The 18,604-nt window shown below is 43.1% G+C and overlaps 2 protein-coding genes across 3 annotated transcripts; one reads left to right on the top strand and one right to left on the bottom strand.

The window, feature by feature from the left end:
* Positions 1-1,430: 1,430 nt before the first annotated feature.
* Positions 1,431-14,535, top strand: LOC146386944 (transmembrane protein 198-like). Of its 2 annotated transcripts, none has more exons than XM_084928194.1 (5): positions 1,431-2,002; positions 11,836-12,084; positions 12,270-12,845; positions 13,169-13,317; positions 13,435-14,535. In XM_084928194.1, exons 2-5 carry the CDS (start codon positions 11,937-11,939, stop codon positions 13,582-13,584), a joined length of 1,023 nt encoding a protein of 340 aa, XP_084784320.1. In that variant the 5' UTR covers positions 1,431-2,002; positions 11,836-11,936; the 3' UTR covers positions 13,585-14,535. The 2 variants fall into 2 exon arrangements, with proteins under 2 accessions (XP_084784320.1, XP_084784321.1); XM_084928195.1 differs by having other exon boundaries at positions 13,169-13,246.
* Positions 14,536-15,082: 547 nt separating this feature from the next.
* On the bottom strand, positions 15,083-18,297 carry mmp19 (matrix metallopeptidase 19). The gene is made up of 9 exons (XM_084928193.1): positions 18,078-18,297; positions 17,813-17,898; positions 17,527-17,657; positions 16,828-17,040; positions 16,495-16,740; positions 16,201-16,326; positions 15,857-16,021; positions 15,636-15,763; positions 15,083-15,538 (listed from the first exon to the last, which is right to left on the bottom strand). Exons 1-9 carry the CDS (start codon positions 18,183-18,185, stop codon positions 15,308-15,310), a joined length of 1,434 nt encoding a protein of 477 aa, XP_084784319.1. The 5' UTR covers positions 18,186-18,297; the 3' UTR covers positions 15,083-15,307.
* Positions 18,298-18,604: the final 307 nt, after the last annotated feature.

Consider the following 18,604-nt stretch of genomic DNA (forward strand, 5'->3'; position numbering starts at 1 on the left):
TGTCTGTCATCAACAACTGTGACAGATTCAAAATGACTTATATCAACTTTCTTCATCATTCTGATGCTCACTTTGAGCTTCAACATGTAGACACAGTCATCTCATCTATGTGTACAGTAATATTGTGAGAAATCTTGGAATTGTTTTTGACCAGGATATTATTATTGGGCCCTAACACAGAAAGGCAAACAAACACTGACACTTACATTCACACCTACAGGCAATGTAGAATCACCAATTAACCTGATCCCACACTTTTCTTTGGACTGTGGCGTACCTGAAGAGAACTCATGCAGACACATGGAGAACATGCAAACTCAGACAGGCTCCAGGCTTTGGGTCAGCTTTTGCAATTTAAATTTGCTATAGGTTATACAAAATAGACATGGCTGTCCACATATTTTTATACACAACTGTTTTTTTTTTTTCATTTGGTACAGAAGTATATTTTGTTATTTTTCATTAAAAAAAACCCCAATTCATTTCATTTTGTGGGCTGCATGCTGAACTTAGAGCAGCGGTCCCCAACCCCCGGGCCACGGACCGCTACTGGTCTGTGAGTCATTTGGTACTGGGCCGCGAGAGTTGAGACTCGGGTGTGAAATGTATGGTTTTCAGGGTTGTTATCGTTTTTTTCATTAACTCGGTTTTCCTGGGTCTTTTCATGTGTGTTATGAATAAATCTTCTTTTTTTGGTACCGCTACTAGTTTTATTTTGTTGTATTTATCCGTGACACCTTAAAGGCCGGTCCGTGAAAATATTGACGGGCACAAACTGGTCCGTGGCGCAAAAAAGGTTGGGGACCACTGACTTAGAGGACAGAAACCAAGTATCGATCTTATAGCACTAGTATCAGTCTGATACTATCGACATTTGGATTGTTCCACCCACATCTACCACAAATGGGCAGAACATGCAAAGTCACAAGGCCCCCAGGCTGTACTGGAACTCAGTACCTAGTGTGCACTGATAGTGCTAACAACCACTGTGCTGCCCAAGCTGAGGTTATTTCAGATTAAATATAACCCCTCCCCCCTAGCCTTGTTTTTGGTTCCCCCCAATCTCATTAAGAAAAAATCCTGGATACGCCTCTGTAATTGTAACTAATTCAAACAAATAGTCCTGACAACCTCGGTTGAAGTTGGTTTAGTTAGTTGGTTTAAATGCCCCATAAATCCATAGTAAATGATTTATTAGGCATTCTTTGTCACTTATAAACCCTTTGCAAAGGTTGTCTAAATATGAACTCCCATTTAGCGTGTCCTTTAAAACCCACTACACTGTAATCTATATGCAGTACGTGTACGCTGTTGTCTCTCTAACATTCACATGAACCCCCCCTCAGGTGCAGCCACAGTAAAACGTTGAGCTGGGCCCCACTACCCTCCCACTCCCTTTCCCCCTCCCTCCCGCTTTTCAACGGCCAAACTGCCGAGGCTGGATGCAGATAGAGAGGGGATTAGCTCAGGGTGGGGGATAGAGGGAGAACTTTTTTCCCTCTTTTGTGTTTTTTTAAGTGTCGTTTATTTCAGTGTGAAGAAAAGGAGAGGGGAGGTGTGTGTGTGTTTGTGTGTGTGAAAGAGAGGGAGGACTGGTAAGATTTTCCAGAGAGGTGGACTGAGACGGAAACTGAACATTTTAGTTTGAAAGTTGGGTCGGAGTGACCGAGGCTCTACCCGGAGAATGGAAGCGAGCTGAAGGTCCGCACATCTGCAGTCGGAGCCTTTCTTTTTCTTTCTTTCTTTCTTTTTTTTTTTTTAAAGAGATTTGCATAAGGAAAGGCAGGGACGGGGAGCAAGACCATGCAGCCGCTGCTGTCGGGTTAGTGGAGCTTGTGAGTTAGGGGAAGAAAAAAGGAAGAGCCTGAGGAGAGAAAACCGGTTTTCCCTTGAATCCTACCGCCGCTGCTTTTGTGTTTTTGAATGGTTGGCTGCCTTTCCTGCCTGACAGGGCCGAGTGTCACAGAAAAGTTTGAGGCTTCAGCAGCTCACGGGCGCGTCGGTAAGTTTGTAACTTTAACTTTAGGCTAACTTAAAACATATTTGTGTGTGTGTGTGTGTGTGTGTGTGTGTGTGTGTGTGTGTGTGTGTGTGTGTGTGTGTGTGTGTGTCGTCCACAATGCCAGCCTACTCTGGATGTCATCTGCGGTGTTAAGTGTGTCAGTGGATATCTGAATTCAGTTAACAGCCGTATGGAGACAATAGCCGCATATATTCCACTGATAGAGCTGTTGATGGCTGTTGAATCCAGATCCTGACTGATCGATGCCAAGCTCTACAGCTGCTCCTCTTTTAAAGTTTTTTAAACTTGAGGCACGTAATGCAACTTATCCCGGAGCCTTTGGGCGCAAAGACGTAATGATCCGGGATAATGCAGGCTTTTTGTGTGCGCACTGAACCGGACACTTACACCAAAGTCCCACAGTAATGTGCTTTAATCAGTGGAGGCTAACAACTCAATGTTAGTTATGCTGAAGTTGTGTGTGGGGGGAGAAATAAAAGTCAAGATCTTAGTTGAAGTTATCAACCCCTGCTGATTTGTGCTTTTAATCCGGGTTTTATGTGAGAGCCACAGGTGGTTTGTAACAACACCCTACCTTCTTTTGTATCCACCCAGCGTGCATTCAAGGATAACTATATAGTTACATCTTTTTATGCCTGTGGATGGCGTGCAAAGAGCCCTGCCCTGTGGTTCTGCTGTGTGATCCAGGGTAGGAGTGCCTCTTGGTTTTTCTGGGCAGTATGATGACAACCTTCAGGTCCCGTCTTTACTGGGGGACCACAGTCTGCAGTTACAGCCCCTCCGTGCACCCCCTCCCCACCGCCATCTACACGACCTTCTCCCTCAGCCTGCACCAGATGGTTTTAAAAACTCCTTTGAACAGGCTGAGAGGAAGCCCTTCCCTGCTTTGGGGAAGGAGGAGAAGGAAGCGCGAAGAGCAGGGGCTGATGAAAGTCAGTCTGCAGATGTCAGCGTGGATGCATGGGTCTCAGTTTTTGTCTTTTTGATGTTAGTAAAATATGCTTGCTCATCTAAAATCACTCTAAAATCACACAAGACACTCTTTGGAGTGAGTGTATGCACATTTTAAATCTTTAACTTGACATCTCGGTAGGACGTGGATTACAGTCTGTGTTGTTGCATTTTTTTCTCTCAAAGTGACCACAGGCTGGTTTTTATTCTTCTGACTAAAGCATTGACTTGCTGCCCTTCTTTATTTATCTGCAGTTTCAAACTTATATGAGATATGTTTTTGCTAAAGATGGAATATCTAAGTTAACATTTAAATGCAATGGCTTACAGCACATTGGCAAGTAACATTTAAGCAACAAGAAACACAAATACACTTGTACATCCAAAATGCTGTTGGATGAGGATTATTTAGAAAAGTTCACCTCTGAAATTTTCAAGACATATGTGTTAGTGTGTCAGGCCACATGCTTGACCCCAGTACTCTGTACCCGTGACTCCCTCAGCTGCTAGGAAACTACAGCAAAGGTGTATTTCTGAAAACTTCAGTACTAAAGTAAGGCAAAAATACAGAGTACAATTTAAATAGATGTGGGCTAAATTGACTTTTACACGCACACAAATATTTATGGCCAAAATACTGATTTAAATCATTTGACAACATGTACATTTTCCCATGCAATTGTGTTACATAACGACAACGTAAAACATCAAATGCAATGGAATCAGGTCAAATAAAATGTACCTGATTGGTATACATTTAGTTTATGTCAGTCGTGTTTTCCTAAATGATTAATTATATGAGAAAATAAACCCTCGATTTTATATATTTCAGTTGGATTTTATTCAGAATTATTGCTTTATATTTACGAGGGCAAAGAATGAGCACTTGAGGCTACAAGCCTCATTCACCCATTCACATACACATTCACCAATCTTTTTATTCTATGGCTAGCCGCCTTATCTAACATTCACACACACACACACACACACACACACACACACACACACACACACACTTACACTCCGATGAATGAGGGGCAACCCAGGGCTCAGTATATATTGTGTCTTTGTTACAGTGCAGAAAAAAAATCTGCATTTCATCACGTTTTCATCAATTTTCTTTCACTCTAACCGTTCTCCTTTGTACTGATACGAAGCTAAACTGAGTGTTACATGTAGCTTTTAAAGAAGTAAAAACCATAATTTTGAAGGGGGTTCTTCTTCCTGTTAAAAAGGAGATTTTCTTTCCCACAGTCTTCAAGTGCTTGCTCATAGGTGCTCATTGTATGGTTGGGGTTTTCCCTGTATTATCGTAGGGTCTCTATCTTTTAATATAAAGTGCCTTGAGGCAGCCATTATTGTAACTCGGAGCTATATAGTTTGAATTGAATTGAACTGAATTCTCTAACATCCAAAAACTATTTAAAGTACTCTGTGCTATAGCTGTGGCATGAGGGTGGTGCTGAGTTGGGGGGAAAATGAAGGACGTGTGATATTTTCGGCTTGTGACGGCGCTGTAGGGGGTACAATTATTGCAGGCTGGAATTATACAGAGAGGGTTAAAGGCCTGCTCTAAATGACAGAGCTGCATTGGAAGTGCTGCAGATGTACTGTATATAGGCACAGCACTGGAGGTCCGAACCACTGCTGTGTTACGCTCTGACGTCCCTTCCTCTGTACTGGGCTTTCTTTACATTTCAGTGAGTGGCCTTTTGTCAAAGTTTCACGATTGGAGGTTATATTTAGACTCCGGCCTGCATGTCATTGTTCATCAGCCGCGTATATTATCTCATACACTGCCACGCTGGCGCTAACATATGGACATCAGACTCCACCGCACGGCCTGCTAAACGCTGCTCCCCAACCACAGACGTTAATAGAGCGTTTGTGAACCTGCCCCTCCTTACAGCACATACGGTGCACTCACAGTGCTAACTTACTACAGCACAGTTGATGAATGTACATTACACATTAGTATATTTTCACTGTGTTAATGACCTTTTCTCTGAGGTACAGTATACACTCATGCACCACTGACATGTGACTCTCTTCAAAAGGCTGCTCATTGTATTGCAGATTTTTTCATGCCTCTATGAATAGCTCTCTAAGGATCTCTTTTATTGAGGCGAAAATCAGGCAAGCATGAAATGGAGAGATTAAAGAGCAGGAAAAAAGTTAGATTGCTGCTCATATAAAAAAAAAAAGGGAGCCATAAGTGGATGTAATTGGGACCCAGGACTACAGGGGAAATGATTTTGCAGTGAAAATATAAACTTGACTGAATGTTTTAGACTGAATTAGAAATTCAACTAGTGGCTCTCTTATTGTCTTGCAGAGTACAAGAAAATACTGCCAATGTGCATTTCCATAACTCAGGGTAATGACCTAATTCAGGGACCTCCCACTGTGGAAAATGAGGTTGGTTTTTTGACCTGGGTCAGTTTTGGGAGACAAATAGAAGAAATTGTTTAACTTGAACTCAGCATTTAAGAGACTGTGGTCACAAGGCAGTTTATTATCCCCTCTGAATTGTTTGGTTAAAGGCATCGATTGCACTGAGTTTTGTGACATTTCTTTATAGACAGATGTACGGATCCCTGCGTGTGTAGGTATCTCTTTAGTATAGATCAGGACCACGAGGCAGAGAATACATGAAGAACTTTAAAGTGAGGGGGGGGAGTTGCAGGTCAGATTTGTGCAGTGAAAAATTTGGTTTATGTTGATGTCGTAGTTCACATGTGGCCCTAAAACGGCTCTTGAAAGTATGGATTGATATGTGGAAAGTTGTTAAAAACAAGTTGTTGTTAATTCACGTACAATGGAGTGAAAAAACACTGAGAGACCTGAGTTACCTGCGCCTCAACAGCTTTGAAAAATGCTGTTTTTTAAAGGTTTTGAACCAAATAGCTTGCCCCTAGTTTTATAGCTCAGTTTATAAATCTCTGTGTGTGTTGTGTGTTTAGTTTTTTGGCACTTAGTAATCAGAATGAATAAATAAAAGGACTACAGCCAAGAGTTTGTGACAGCTACTAATCTGTTTTCATACACGGATGCATATGAAGAAGAAATGCAAAGCCCGCAGGGACTCAAAGTCTGGTCAAAGCGAAAACTGACTGTCATGTGGTGCTTTGTTCGTTATGCAAGTTCTTAGCATACAAACATGGCAGTAGCTGCTATGCAAAAAAACCCTTCTGAAAGTAGCCACAATCACGTAAGCTGGGGCATTATGACATAATTGAAAGTGTTATGTGTAGCTTAGCCTGTGAGCCAGACAGATTACAAGCTTATTAATGCTGCATCATAAGGTTGCCTATCCTGCAACTTCCTAATGGTCAGATTTCTCAGGTGAAATGGTTTCTAAAGACACTGCTAGTTTTTTGACTTCCAGGTAGCCGCCTTGTTTTTCCTCAGCTTTGTGTGTTGATAATCCAGCTCTTTGATAGCCTTTTTGGTCCATGTCACAAACACAGGGGGTCAGTTCCTGCTGAAACCTGATGTTCCACTTCCTCATGTGGTCCTCAGTTTCCTGCTACGGCGAGGCAGGAAGCTCAGCAGTGGGTCATTTGAAGTCTTGCTCTGTCTGCTTTAGAGTTAAAGCAGATGTTATTTTGATAAGTTTTGTGCTTAGCACAATATGTATTATCATATTTAAAGACCCCAGCTGTGACATTAGTTCGCTTTATTCGCATTTTTATTTTCTTGACTCAGTTAGTCTTCCAGCTGGTTGGGGTCTTCACCTTGAGGAGACATAATTTATACCAACAACTGTTGAGACCCCAGTGCATCTCGCATTCTTGGTAGGGTCTTCCAAGTGAAGCTGTCAGACGGCCAGGCCATAGCTCTGCAGGTTTTTCAGTTCTCAGCTGGCCCCGGCCGTCAAGTCAGAGAAACGCTCCCAGAATCTTTGGCTGTGATCGCGCACGCCCACCCCCTTGATTAAACACACCCGCATTAGCTATGTGGGGAACTTTTAGTCAGCCTTGTCTGTTCCTCAGCAGCTGAGCACTCAAATCTGTGCTGTTCAGGACAGCACCCCGCTGGGTGTGTTCAAGGGGAGGATACCCAAGGACAAAACGTTATTCCAATAGCGCTGCAGCTGATACTGAGTGTGAGCTCAGTGAGCTTTGTAGAAGGGATTTGAATTATTACTTGTTCATTGTGTTTTAACAGTGCAGAGGTAGACAGGACACAAAGAAGGGAGGGAAATGAAGTGCAAAAGAGTTATTAAACTGTACAAGCTGCGTTTCACAGTAATTTCAGGGCACTTTATGTTGTAAAGTATAGACCTTCCAATGGTGCAATATCCCAAAGAGAAATGGAACTATTTTCTGTTTTCAGCTGGAAGAAATCTGCAGCAAAAGCAGACTTGGGAGCGGCCGATCCAGCTCAATGGAGACAAAACAGAAGAGACTAGAGAAAATACAATAGAGACTACAACAGAGAGAGAAGACAAAGAGGAAAAAGATAAAATTATGGGAGGGACGACATAATGACATGCAGCAGAGGCGCAGAAATTTATGGAGCCAGAGAGAAGCAAAGCTCAGGGCATTCATGATATGAGATTCTCCAGTAAAAACTAAATTGATTGAGCAATAACTGTAAGTGTGATCAGTACAGAAACTTTCAGGCCCGTTCATAAAAGGAGCTACACTGTCTGCCTCAGTAAGACTTTTTAAAACTGTAGGAACCACAAACCTGCACTCTGAGGTGCTTTAAAGGGTTAAAAGCTATTGTGGACTTTACTGTGAACTAATGAAGAGAAGCTACAGAAATCTGATTCGTGTTGCTAATTCCTCATTGTACTCACACTGCAACACTTTGGATTAGCTGACGGTTTGTCACAGCAGAGCTTCTGGCAGTTTTTGGGATGTTTTATCTAAGAAGCGACAGATGCATGGGCCTATTTTTGAGTGGCAGTTTGAGACACATGGTAAGCATTTATAAGAATACTTATATGAAGGGCATTTTCCGGGCTTGTTTTCTAATGAGTTACTTTCATTGATGACGCATGGCCTAATTCAAAGTATGTAAACAAGGTGCCAGCAGCAGCTGTAGCAGCATTATATCCAGTGATACAGCGAATATCAAATGTAAGCACAGAAGTAGCTTTGGGTAGTTTCCCCCCCCCAGAAAATGTAAGTAAACTTATAAAATATGTACTTAACACTAACTAAAGTAACTTAACCTTGTAGCGCTGCACACCACGGTCGCATGATTAAACTGAAAATTGTTGTCCACCTCTGACGTCGAGCTTTTTAACCTGTTGCTTAAAGCCCTTGTTTTCCACCGTGTAAGCACAGCAATACTTTCCATTCACCGCTTGCTCTTCCTGTCATGCGGGGGGATAGTAAATAGCTCGTCCTCACTCATTCTTATTCTGCTCAGGCTACGGGCACAAATGTCCTAAAATCCTGCTGCTTCTCATTTGTCTGTTGTTAGACCCTCCATGAGGAAGGGTAGGTGTTATACTTGACCTTAAATGTAGATTTAAGGTTACAAGTGATTTTTTTTGCATTATAGGAAGGCAAGGTAAAATTTTATTTGACCTCTTTATGTCTTTATATAAATAAAATAAGGACAATTTAAAAAGAGGCTTTTCTTGTGATTTAAATGCTTTAGAAAGGTTTTTAGAAAGGCCCATTTATGTCCCCCTCTACACCCAGGCTCCCCCAGGGTGGTGGTCCTGTGTATGTGTTTGTGCCTATTATTAGCTTATGTGGGTGTCATATTTTGAAAATTTCCCAAATAGCTGCTGTAAAACTAATGAATTTCACTTTAATTTCCACTGAGTCGTCAGAATTGAATTCATTAACCTTTGTGCAGTACTTTGCTGCATGGGGGAAAACCAGTGATGCTACCTTCTGACTCAAAGTGCTGCCAGGCCAAAGTGCAGCCTCGGAGAGCTGCCTGTGTGGCTGTAGACTCAAAGTCTAGTTGACTTCTAATGAATCTGTTGCCAGGCAGCTTGTTGAAAATTCTGCATTGTAAGCTTTTTTTTTTTTGGCGGGGGGGCCTCCAGGGAGTTCAAGCGTTAAGACTGATAGCTCTGTCTTCTAGTTTAGGACCACCCTTCATCACTTACCAGCCGTCTGAAGGCAAATACTTGGCTCCCCTCTTAAAGCAAACGACTTGGGATGTAGCAGCGTCCTTGCTGCTGCGCTCAGTCATCTTTATGCGGTCTCGTTTTTCATTCGCATGGTTTCCTCCGAGTGCCACTAGAGGTCACAGCATGGGCCTCAGAGTCTTTGTTTTGCCCCATAATGGCTCTATTCTCCCACAGCGGCAATGACTCCCAAGGCTGCTACACATAAGACACCATTGTGACGAAAAGGGAGGAGGCAGCATGAGGCAGAGGCATGGGAGTAAAACATGGGTGTATATGTGTGTGAAGCTGAGGCAGATTGCTGTTAAAATCCTGCTGAAATATGAGCTGATCTCTAGTTTAAGAGTGAATTAAGTCATTATCTTAGCAGTTAAGATATGAGATCCAACAGTAACCAGATATGTGAGAGAAAGGAAGAGGCCTGGGTTATTACGTGTTAGCGCCGCCGACGTCTTCCTGCTGTTTAACTAAACCTAATTAGAAGACGACAAAGCGTTCATTCAGAGTCCGGCCTGTGAGTGTAAATGTGGAATATTGTTAATGTGGAATAACAGGAATTACTATAAAAGTAATAATATTTAATAACGGCCCACAAATCTTCGTGGTAAACAGTATTCAGGTTGGTGTTGCTGTAGTTGTTTAGAGCCAGTTAACTACCCAGGACTTTAGTCTTCTACTAATTTAAAGGAGTAACGATGCCTGGAATATAAAGAAGCCATCAAACTTAAAAACAGTTTGAAAAAAAGGAAAATAAATTTAAAAACAGCAGCTGTTTCATATCAACACTGACCAGGTGTCATAATAACACCAGCTAATGCAAAGAGTCTTTGACACAAACCAGCTGGGTTTAACATTGAGTTGAGTGTACACTAAAAGTCAGCTCTACTCATAAATAAAGTGCATCAGCCAACTTTCTTCATTCAAATTCATTTGATACCTAAAGAGAGTCACGCATAAACAAAACTTTCCCCTTCTCTCACATGACCGCACCTTTGGTAACACGAGGAGGGAGACCGTAGTACTTCCCCAGCCGGAGGTAAACAAAAGCCTCTAACAGTAAGGGATTTTTTCCCTTCTAAACCTCTTTCACAACACACTGACACGAACATCTGCTCGAAATTTAGTGCTTACTCTGAATTTTAGGAGGTAGCATTAACCCTTAATCATACAAAGAATGCAAAAATGTCGAAGAAAGACACTACCACCCTTTCTGCCCACCAGCTGTCATATTTGCACTGATCCACCGATGCTGCCCGGACCTCTGTGCATAGCTGCGTCCCAGAGCTGAGTATGGGCCTTCATTGTAAGCTGGCGAGGGCTGATGTGAAGATTATAGTCATGATTGTAAACAGAGATCTGGCCCACAGTAGTCATTCTTGTTAGAAAAGTTTTTTTCTCCTTTTTATTATTTGTCCTGCTGTAGTCAGAGAGCACAGCTTGGTTTCATTACTTTTTAAAAATATATATATATATATATTTTTGCAATCTTTCTATTTGCACAACAGCTTATTCCTTTTGGTTTTCTGTTCCAATGAAGAAACTGACAAATAGGAGTCATTATAGTCTGAGAATGAGGGTTTTTTATTATGAGAAAAGTAAGATATGCGTATCTTTAAGTCATTAATCAGTTTTGAAATGCAGGGGAAGCTCAGCAGAGTGGCACTGATCATGTATTTTTTCTTCTGTGACCACAGAATTGGGACTTTTCAGTTTCAGTGACAGAAAGAAGAGGGGCAGAGAGGGAAAAAAGGCAGAAGAACTGTGAGAGACTGCAAAAGAAAAGAGAAATTTCCAGTGGCCAGTTCATTTTTTCCATGTAAAGTCATTCTTAGGCAGGACATCCAAATTAGTCATTCTTCTGTCTGAGGAACAGATAGAAGAGTTTGTAGAGTTAAAGAGAAAACAGCTGCAAGGTGGGGGAACTTCGATGTGAAACACGGTGAGGTAAAGATGGACAGTGGATATTAAGGAGAAAAGGCAGCACCGAATGTTCCTGAGTGTCTCAAGTAGAAACGTGAGTTAGTTGTAATCGGATCTCAGCTGCGGTGAGCTCATACAGGAGGCCTGCCAGCAGCCTCAGAAAGAGCAGTCCACCCATAAGTCTTTAGCCCCACTGCAGCCCTCTGTGGCGATCTGCAGGCCTGCCAGCTTAAATAGCATATATAATCTTTTAAGAGTGCTTGTTGGTGCCCTTCCTCTGAAAGAGATTATAACAGAGTAGAAGAGAAGGTGGTGGGGAAATATTAACAGTCGCCTGCAGTTACAAAAGTGAACTTGGGGCCAATTTAGCCCATAGATAAATCTGTGCCTTTGTTTTCCACGAAACGATTGGTGATTTATTTATTTATTTATTTATTTTAAGGACGGTGAATTACTCAGGGGAGAGAAAATTAAAAACACAATCTGTTAGTGTTAAAAAATTGGGTGTAGAAGAGTGGTTTTCATGAGACGGTAAAACGTGGTGAAGAAACATAATTCCTTTACCATGAAACCAGAGTTTGTTGACAAAAATTCCTTTTCAGGAGGATCTGAGCTTGCATATGAGCGGAGCGAGTGAATGAGATGTTTGACTGCAACATTTGGGGTTTTATTGAGTTGCAGTGAGAGTTGCACATACAGAGCCGAAGATTTAACACCCTACTTTTGAATTACTTTATTTTCAGTGTTAATCAGCATTAAAAAACGCTTCACTGACTAGGATACGGTCACCCTTTCTTAGGTTTCCTTGTTTTATCGGCACTTTTCTCTTCTCTTGCAGTCACCACACCTGCTCTGATGGACTTCAGATAACGCCCACAGCGGTCCCCGCCTTCCTTATCCTGACTTTCAGCCTGTCCCAGAGCCTCAAAGTTCAACACGATGACGGATCCCACTGGACTGAGCTCTGAGGGGGCAGGGTCAGCCATGGCAGATGCCTGTAGTTTGGAGATAGAGAGGAAGTATGATGTCATCCCTACCGTCATCTGCTCCATGTGTTGCCTGTTTGGAATCATCTACTGCTTCTTTGGTGAGGATCTCTGCTGGCTTACAGAATTTGAAACTTGGGGCGACATGAGACTGCAGGCGCACGTGCAGTCTGCTGTTTTTATCTAATGGTCATATATTGGCCTAACTTCATTTTTAGTTTCCTTCCAGTTCTTCATTCTCTAATTTCCTCACTACACGTTTCTCCTGTGTGCCCTCCTCTGCCAGGTTACCGGTGTTTCAAAGCTGTCATGTTCCTGTCTGGCCTGATGTTTGGCTCGGTCATCATTTTCTTGCTGTGCCACAAGGAGCACGTGCTGGACACGCAGCTGAGCGTCGAGGCCAGCGCGGGCATCGGCCTCGGTATAGGCCTCCTGTGCGGCCTCGTCACTATGCTCGTGCGAAGCGTCGGCCTCTTCATGACGGGCCTGCTGCTCGGCTTCCTCCTGGCTCTCGCCGCCCTGCTGGTCACTCAGCAGTTCTACACACCTACCACACTGTGGGTGCCGCTAGGCGCTCTTCTGGGATCGGGCATGCTGTTTGCCGTGCTGACACTGCAGTGGCAGAAGATGTTCACCATGCTGTCCACCGCTGTGTTTGGGGCGGCCATCATGACAGTGTGTGCCGATTACTTTGTGGAGATGCTGGTTTTGGGAATGTACGTGTATGAATGCCTGCGCCTCACACCCGGACAGGCGCTCTGCTGGTACAGCTGGGTCATTCTGGGCATCTGGCCTGCTCTCAGCCTCATAGGAGTGCTGGTCCAGTGGAAACTGACGGACAACAGCTTCTCACACACAGAGGGTAAGCGTGGCGCTTTCAGTCCTCCGATGAATCAAATCAAGCCAAGGCTTAAACTTAGCATCAAAGTATTCTCTCCGTATGAAAGCAAAGTTTGGCGATCACATCACATCTTCTGACCCTTTTTTGTGAAATCATTTAAATCTGAACTGCTGGAATTTTTCAAGCTTAGGTTTCCCACATGAAGTGAAAATAGCAAACTTTCACTTTCACAAAATTAACTTTTTTTTTTTCTTATATTACTTTCATAAATATAGACTCACATTTTTTCAATCACGATTCACAATTGATAAAAGTTGCTCTCGAACTTTCCCTTCACCTCATAGTTGTCATCAGTCGGAGACAGAAGAGAGTCCAGCTGATGCGGATCCGAGAGAAAGACGCCAAGAAGCGACAGCAGGCAGGTGGGCAGGAAGGCACTTACCGCCGTAAACCCACCCCAGTGAAACGTTACGCTGGGGATCTACTGGCACCGGTCAGTGTGACAAACATGCCGCGTGCGGTAGCGATTAGACGTTAGACGCTGGACTTTTTTCTAGCTCTTTGTTCGCTTCGCTAATCTCTCTGTTTTTCTTCTTCTTCTCCTCCTCAGAGCTACCTGCAAAGTCTGCGGGACAGACAGATGGGCACCGGCACTTCCCTTAGCAGCCTGGGCACCGCCAACCACACCACGATCGACTTGGACTACGACACTGGCTCCACGGTGCCCCTCACAGCCACAACGCCAGTCGTCAGGGTCTGAGCAGCACAAACATAAGAAGGGACTACTTAATGCACTCTGGTTCTCCAACTGTGTCTTCCTAATGTAGAGTAGAAGTTAATAACTGCTCTTCTATCCATGGGGTGTTTGTCGCCCTTGAACTGATTTTCTCCTCAGTGGGTCGCAGGTGTTCAGCAAAACACAGCGCTGCTGGAGAATGTAAGAGGATGAGGCTAAAACCACTGCAACTTCTGTGTTTCACAGAGAAACACAAGAAAAACCCCAGACACGAACAAAAATAAAGGTCGACCATTTCCACTCTTCACTGAGCACATAACAGCCCAATGAGCCTCGAAGACAGATGTGTTTCTGTTCTGATAGTGAACATCACAAAGCAATGCTTGACATTACATGTACTGTACTTCAGAAGTTAGTCATCGCAATCAAGTGTCGTGTTATTACCCGTTTTACCCTTTTCCCGTCCGATCGTAGGAATTTTTTTTGGGGGGGGAGGTCTTGTCATCACAGTAAATTTTTTTTTGTGTATTTCTTCAGATGGAGTATGATGAAAAAGTGAACTATAGGACCTGGCTGTGTGGAGTAAGACAAAGTGAAGTGAAAACTAAATGATGTGAGAGAGGAAAAAACCTTTTGCTGGAACCTTTAGGGGGATCTTCTAGCAGAACTCTAACAAATTCTGTGATCTTTCTGTTTTTGCAATGTAGCTCCCATCACAATAAAATGGGCGGTGATTTAGAGTCCACTTTTTATAATTTAATTTATATAAAGTTCAAGTACCTTAGTAGCGCTAAGTAAAAAAAGAAGAAAAAACTAAACAAAAACAAAGCATGTTTGTTGTTGATCTGTAGATTTTTAAATAATTATCCAGACGTTGTTGGGATCTTTTTTTGCAGTGACTACACACGTGTTGCCTGAATCTGTAAATACCTGTTGATAGAAATGTCAAAGATTAATAAATGTGTTTAATAATAAGCAGTTTTTAGTCGTCTGTTGAGTCGGGGGGGAGTTATTGAGACTGTTTGTCTCTCCGGGCTCTTAGCAACACTGCCGGCATTACTCACCAGATTTCTCATAGGCAATAAAGAGGTCATGGGGAGGATTTCCTACTCTGCAATTGGTTGGAGTTGCCATGGCGCTCGCACAGTTTTCTGATTTTTTTTTCTTTGCAGACACAATGTGAGACAGACCGCCCTTTCATCACAGTAAATATTTTTTTTCTGTCCTTTCAATGTGGCAACTGTTGTGAAGATGTTGTGAGCAATCCGAGACGCAGTTTTATTGTTGATGTTATGTCTTGTTTATTCGTAGAAAATGATACATTTTCACTTTAAACGAGGGAACGAGTGAGTGTCTCGTGCTTTTCTCGCAGACCAGTGTTACTCATTGAACGCAATGAAGTCCATGAAACACAACTGACCAGAAAGTGCACGTTCCCGTCATCGTATTACGTCTTACTGAGTGTATAGTGACAGCTAATCCAACACACATGTTAAATGGGAAAAACAAAAAACAAAACAGCTTTGATTTTTCTCAAGGATCATATAATACAAAAGTTTGCACAATCCTGCATTCAGAGACACACAAACACAAGCCTGCTCTAGAGGGTACAGGTTCCCACACTAGCTTTTCCATTAATGTGGTCAGTGATTATTTACTATGAATTGCTGCTCTTGAGGTTAGGGTGGCTTGTAAATGCCCTGTGCTTCACACCTCTTGGTACCTGCTGCCCCCTGATGGTGGCGCACTAGCATCGCATCCAGCGTTTCTTCTTGCTCAGTGGATAGCCTCTCTCTGCTTTCAGCTGCTCATTCACTCGCCAGTAGTCGTCTCCCTTGAATATGTATATTTTGCCATTGGTCCAGGTGAAGGCTGCATGAGGAGCGGGTGGCACTCCAGTGAAGAGCATGCTGAGCGGCTTGGGGTAGAAAGTTAGGTCGTTGTATTTCAGCTCATCCCACTGCCAGTGCTCTGATCCCTACACAGGGTGATGGAAATAAAAAAAAACAAATGAGGCAATGAGGATAGAAGGTGTGGATGTAGCTGCATGTTTAAGTGCTTCTCTTCATAGCTACCTTAATGAAGACAAGCTTTTTGTTCTTCTTCAGATACAGGGCTGCATCGATATTAGGGGGAATCCTTTTCAGCTCTTTGGGGTAGCCGTAGTCCAGAACAAAACTGGTATACCTCCACACTTTATTGCCTGTGACCAGAAAGAGCACAAACCTTTACGCTGACTATTCCGACCCAGAGAGCGGTGGGTAACTGAAGTGTAGCTTGACTGGACTAAAATTACCTTTTAAGAAATATGTCTTGTTGGTTCGCTGAGAGTACACAGCAGCATTTAGGTTTCCTGGGAGGCCTCTCCACAGTCTGTCAATTCTTATAGGTGGGTTGTGTCCCAGGTCAGAGATAGTCCACACATAATCGCCACTAAAAGCAAAGGTTTTCTCCCAAGGACCTGATTGAACAAATAATAACAGCCATTCATGAGAAATGATCTGAATAACAAGATCTATTAACCTTTTTAACTCATGGTTACTTTCTTGGTATCTTGCAGTTTCATTCTTTAAACTAATTTCATGTTTGATGGCCTAATGTAAAGTTAGCTGGTCTAACAAACACTGATCGATAACTTACCTAATATAATCGTATCCAGTGTTGCTGTGCAGGGATCAGGGATGTTCTCAGTCCCCTGGCTGCTCACTGTGGGAACCAGACTGTCTGGAGTTGTGGGACTGGCTAACGTGCTTATGATGCGTTTGCCTTAAACAGATAAGTTAAACATTTTAGGACGATTGCATGTTTTCTTATATGCAATCAGAGCCCAGAATCATCACCCTTAAACTGACAAATGTTGTATATGTGCAACATCGACAGCCCAGGTCCAGTAACAGCACCAATCATGTTGCAGGACCCCCTCGACACACTCACCGTATAGTGCCTGGATGCCATTCACGTCATCTGAGTGCAGCCTGAAGTTGACACGGTAACCAGAGTAGACCGGTGCCATCAGAGCGCTTCTGAACTGAGAGTGACCCAGGCCGAGAGCATGGCCAATTTCATGAGCAGCTACAATACGCAGATTAGTGCCATAATATGTTCCCTCAGTCCAGAACTCATCCTCATCAAAGTGGACAATACCCGATTCTGGTGACTCAGCATGGGCCAGTACATGACCTGCACCCAGAGCAAATAAACAGTAACAGTCCCAGCAACCCAGTCACAGACGACCTAGTGACACATGCATTTATAAACAAGACTTACCACGGCCATCAAATGGGACAGAGCAGAATCCATCTTTCTTATGGAAGGAGATCTTTATGTCGGCTCTGCCATAATCGACCTCTCTGAAGGTCAAAGCCGCCACATCGCTCCAGTACTTGAAGGCAGAACGGACGGCGTTCCTGACGTCTGACTTGATCATGTCAGGAGTGTAGTTGTAGATGCGATAGGTTAAGCTCCTTTTCCTCCAGCGGCCTAAAAGAGAAGAACATTTTGTTTCTAAGTCATCATAATGAAACCGAAATCAAGACTTTATGTACTTTATGCGTGGAGAGTTGGGTGGTTGAAAATGCATTTTGTCAGCTCCTCAAGTAGCAGAGTGGATGAATTTGAAACTGCATGGAAAAGCTTGTTTCAGGAGTGTGTTTAAACTAACGTCATAGCTGTTGCCTTTAAAGATCCAGCTTTTTAATGCTAATCTGCAGCTGTAACAAGTTAACAAATGAGTACTAAATCATACTATACCCGGTCATGACAGCTTGTCTTGTGTAATATACATATATTCTTAACTTTAAAGCCTCAGCATACTAGAAACACTGATGTCTTGCTGCTCGTGGTTTTATGAAACTAAAAAAACTAAACAAACCAAAATAATCAGGAAATTGTGACACTGGCTGGGTATTTTGTATAACAGTTGCAAGTAAATGTTAAAACCACCGATGTACACAATTTGCTTCTCACCCATCACTCTGTACTTGTGAAATTTCTTGTTGAAAGGATCCTCCAAACCACAGCGGGGCTGGTTCATCACTTCCAGTGTGGCTTCATCTAACTCTCCAGTAGGTGGCAGATCATTCACTCTCTGGAAGACACTGATGAATACAAGGAAATCAAATATCTGCAAAGTAATGAAAAAAAGACATTCCCTCACATCCTGTGTAGGGAGTATCGCTCTAACGGATCCTGATCTAACAGCAGATGTTACTGGAAGTGTGTTCTCTGTAGAAATAGCAATAATCTACTTTACCTGAGGGCTTCAATGAGCTCCTCTAGGTAACGAGGGTCCAGTGTATCGGTGGGCTCATTCAGGTAGCCGTACTGCCTCAAATAAACCTGTGCATGTGTGAGAAAACAACAAAGCTGTCATGTGCGACCACGATAAATCAACTAATTTGGCAGGAAAATAAAGAGACATCTAAAACACATCATAAGGACTCTCTGATTAGATAAAGTAAAAAGGTCTGCTTTTAGAGAAGTTTTCAAACAAGTCACAAAACGACCTGCCATCTTACCGTTGCTTCACTGAACTCCGTCCATGGTACCACTGCGCAAAATACTCCTTTGAGGCTGAACACCGGCAGCAGCAGCACCAGCAGCAGTCCTTTGTGCTCCATAATCATCCTCAGATTCAGATTTCACAGCCGGTGCTCCGGAGACGTGCTCAGCGGAGTCCCACAGCAGACTCTTTGTTCTCTTGGCGCTCCAGCGGTTTTTAACTCGTCCGGCGCATGAGTCAGCCCCGCGGCTGTGATGATCCACCTCTGAAGAATGAGGATTACAAGAGCAGCCAGTTGATCTACTATCAACATGTCTGCTGTTAAATTGTACAGCTGTCAGGGAAGACCGAAAGCCCCCCCGCCTGCATGCTCTACACATAAGATGTAGTAAATGTTACAGTAGTGTGGGTTTAGTTTGGTCTTTTTATGAGCTGGTGGAGAGAGGGCCTTCTTCCTGAACACAGCAACACTGATATATCACTATCCAGGATCACAGCAGAGTTGTTCATTCCTTAACACATGACTGGAGTTCAGGTATGGGC

The sequence above is a fragment of the Perissodus microlepis genome, chromosome 5 (assembly GCF_051167445.1).
Source record: "Perissodus microlepis isolate ML-2025 ecotype Zambia chromosome 5, ASM5116744v1, whole genome shotgun sequence".
NCBI lineage: Eukaryota > Metazoa > Chordata > Actinopteri > Cichliformes > Cichlidae > Perissodus > Perissodus microlepis.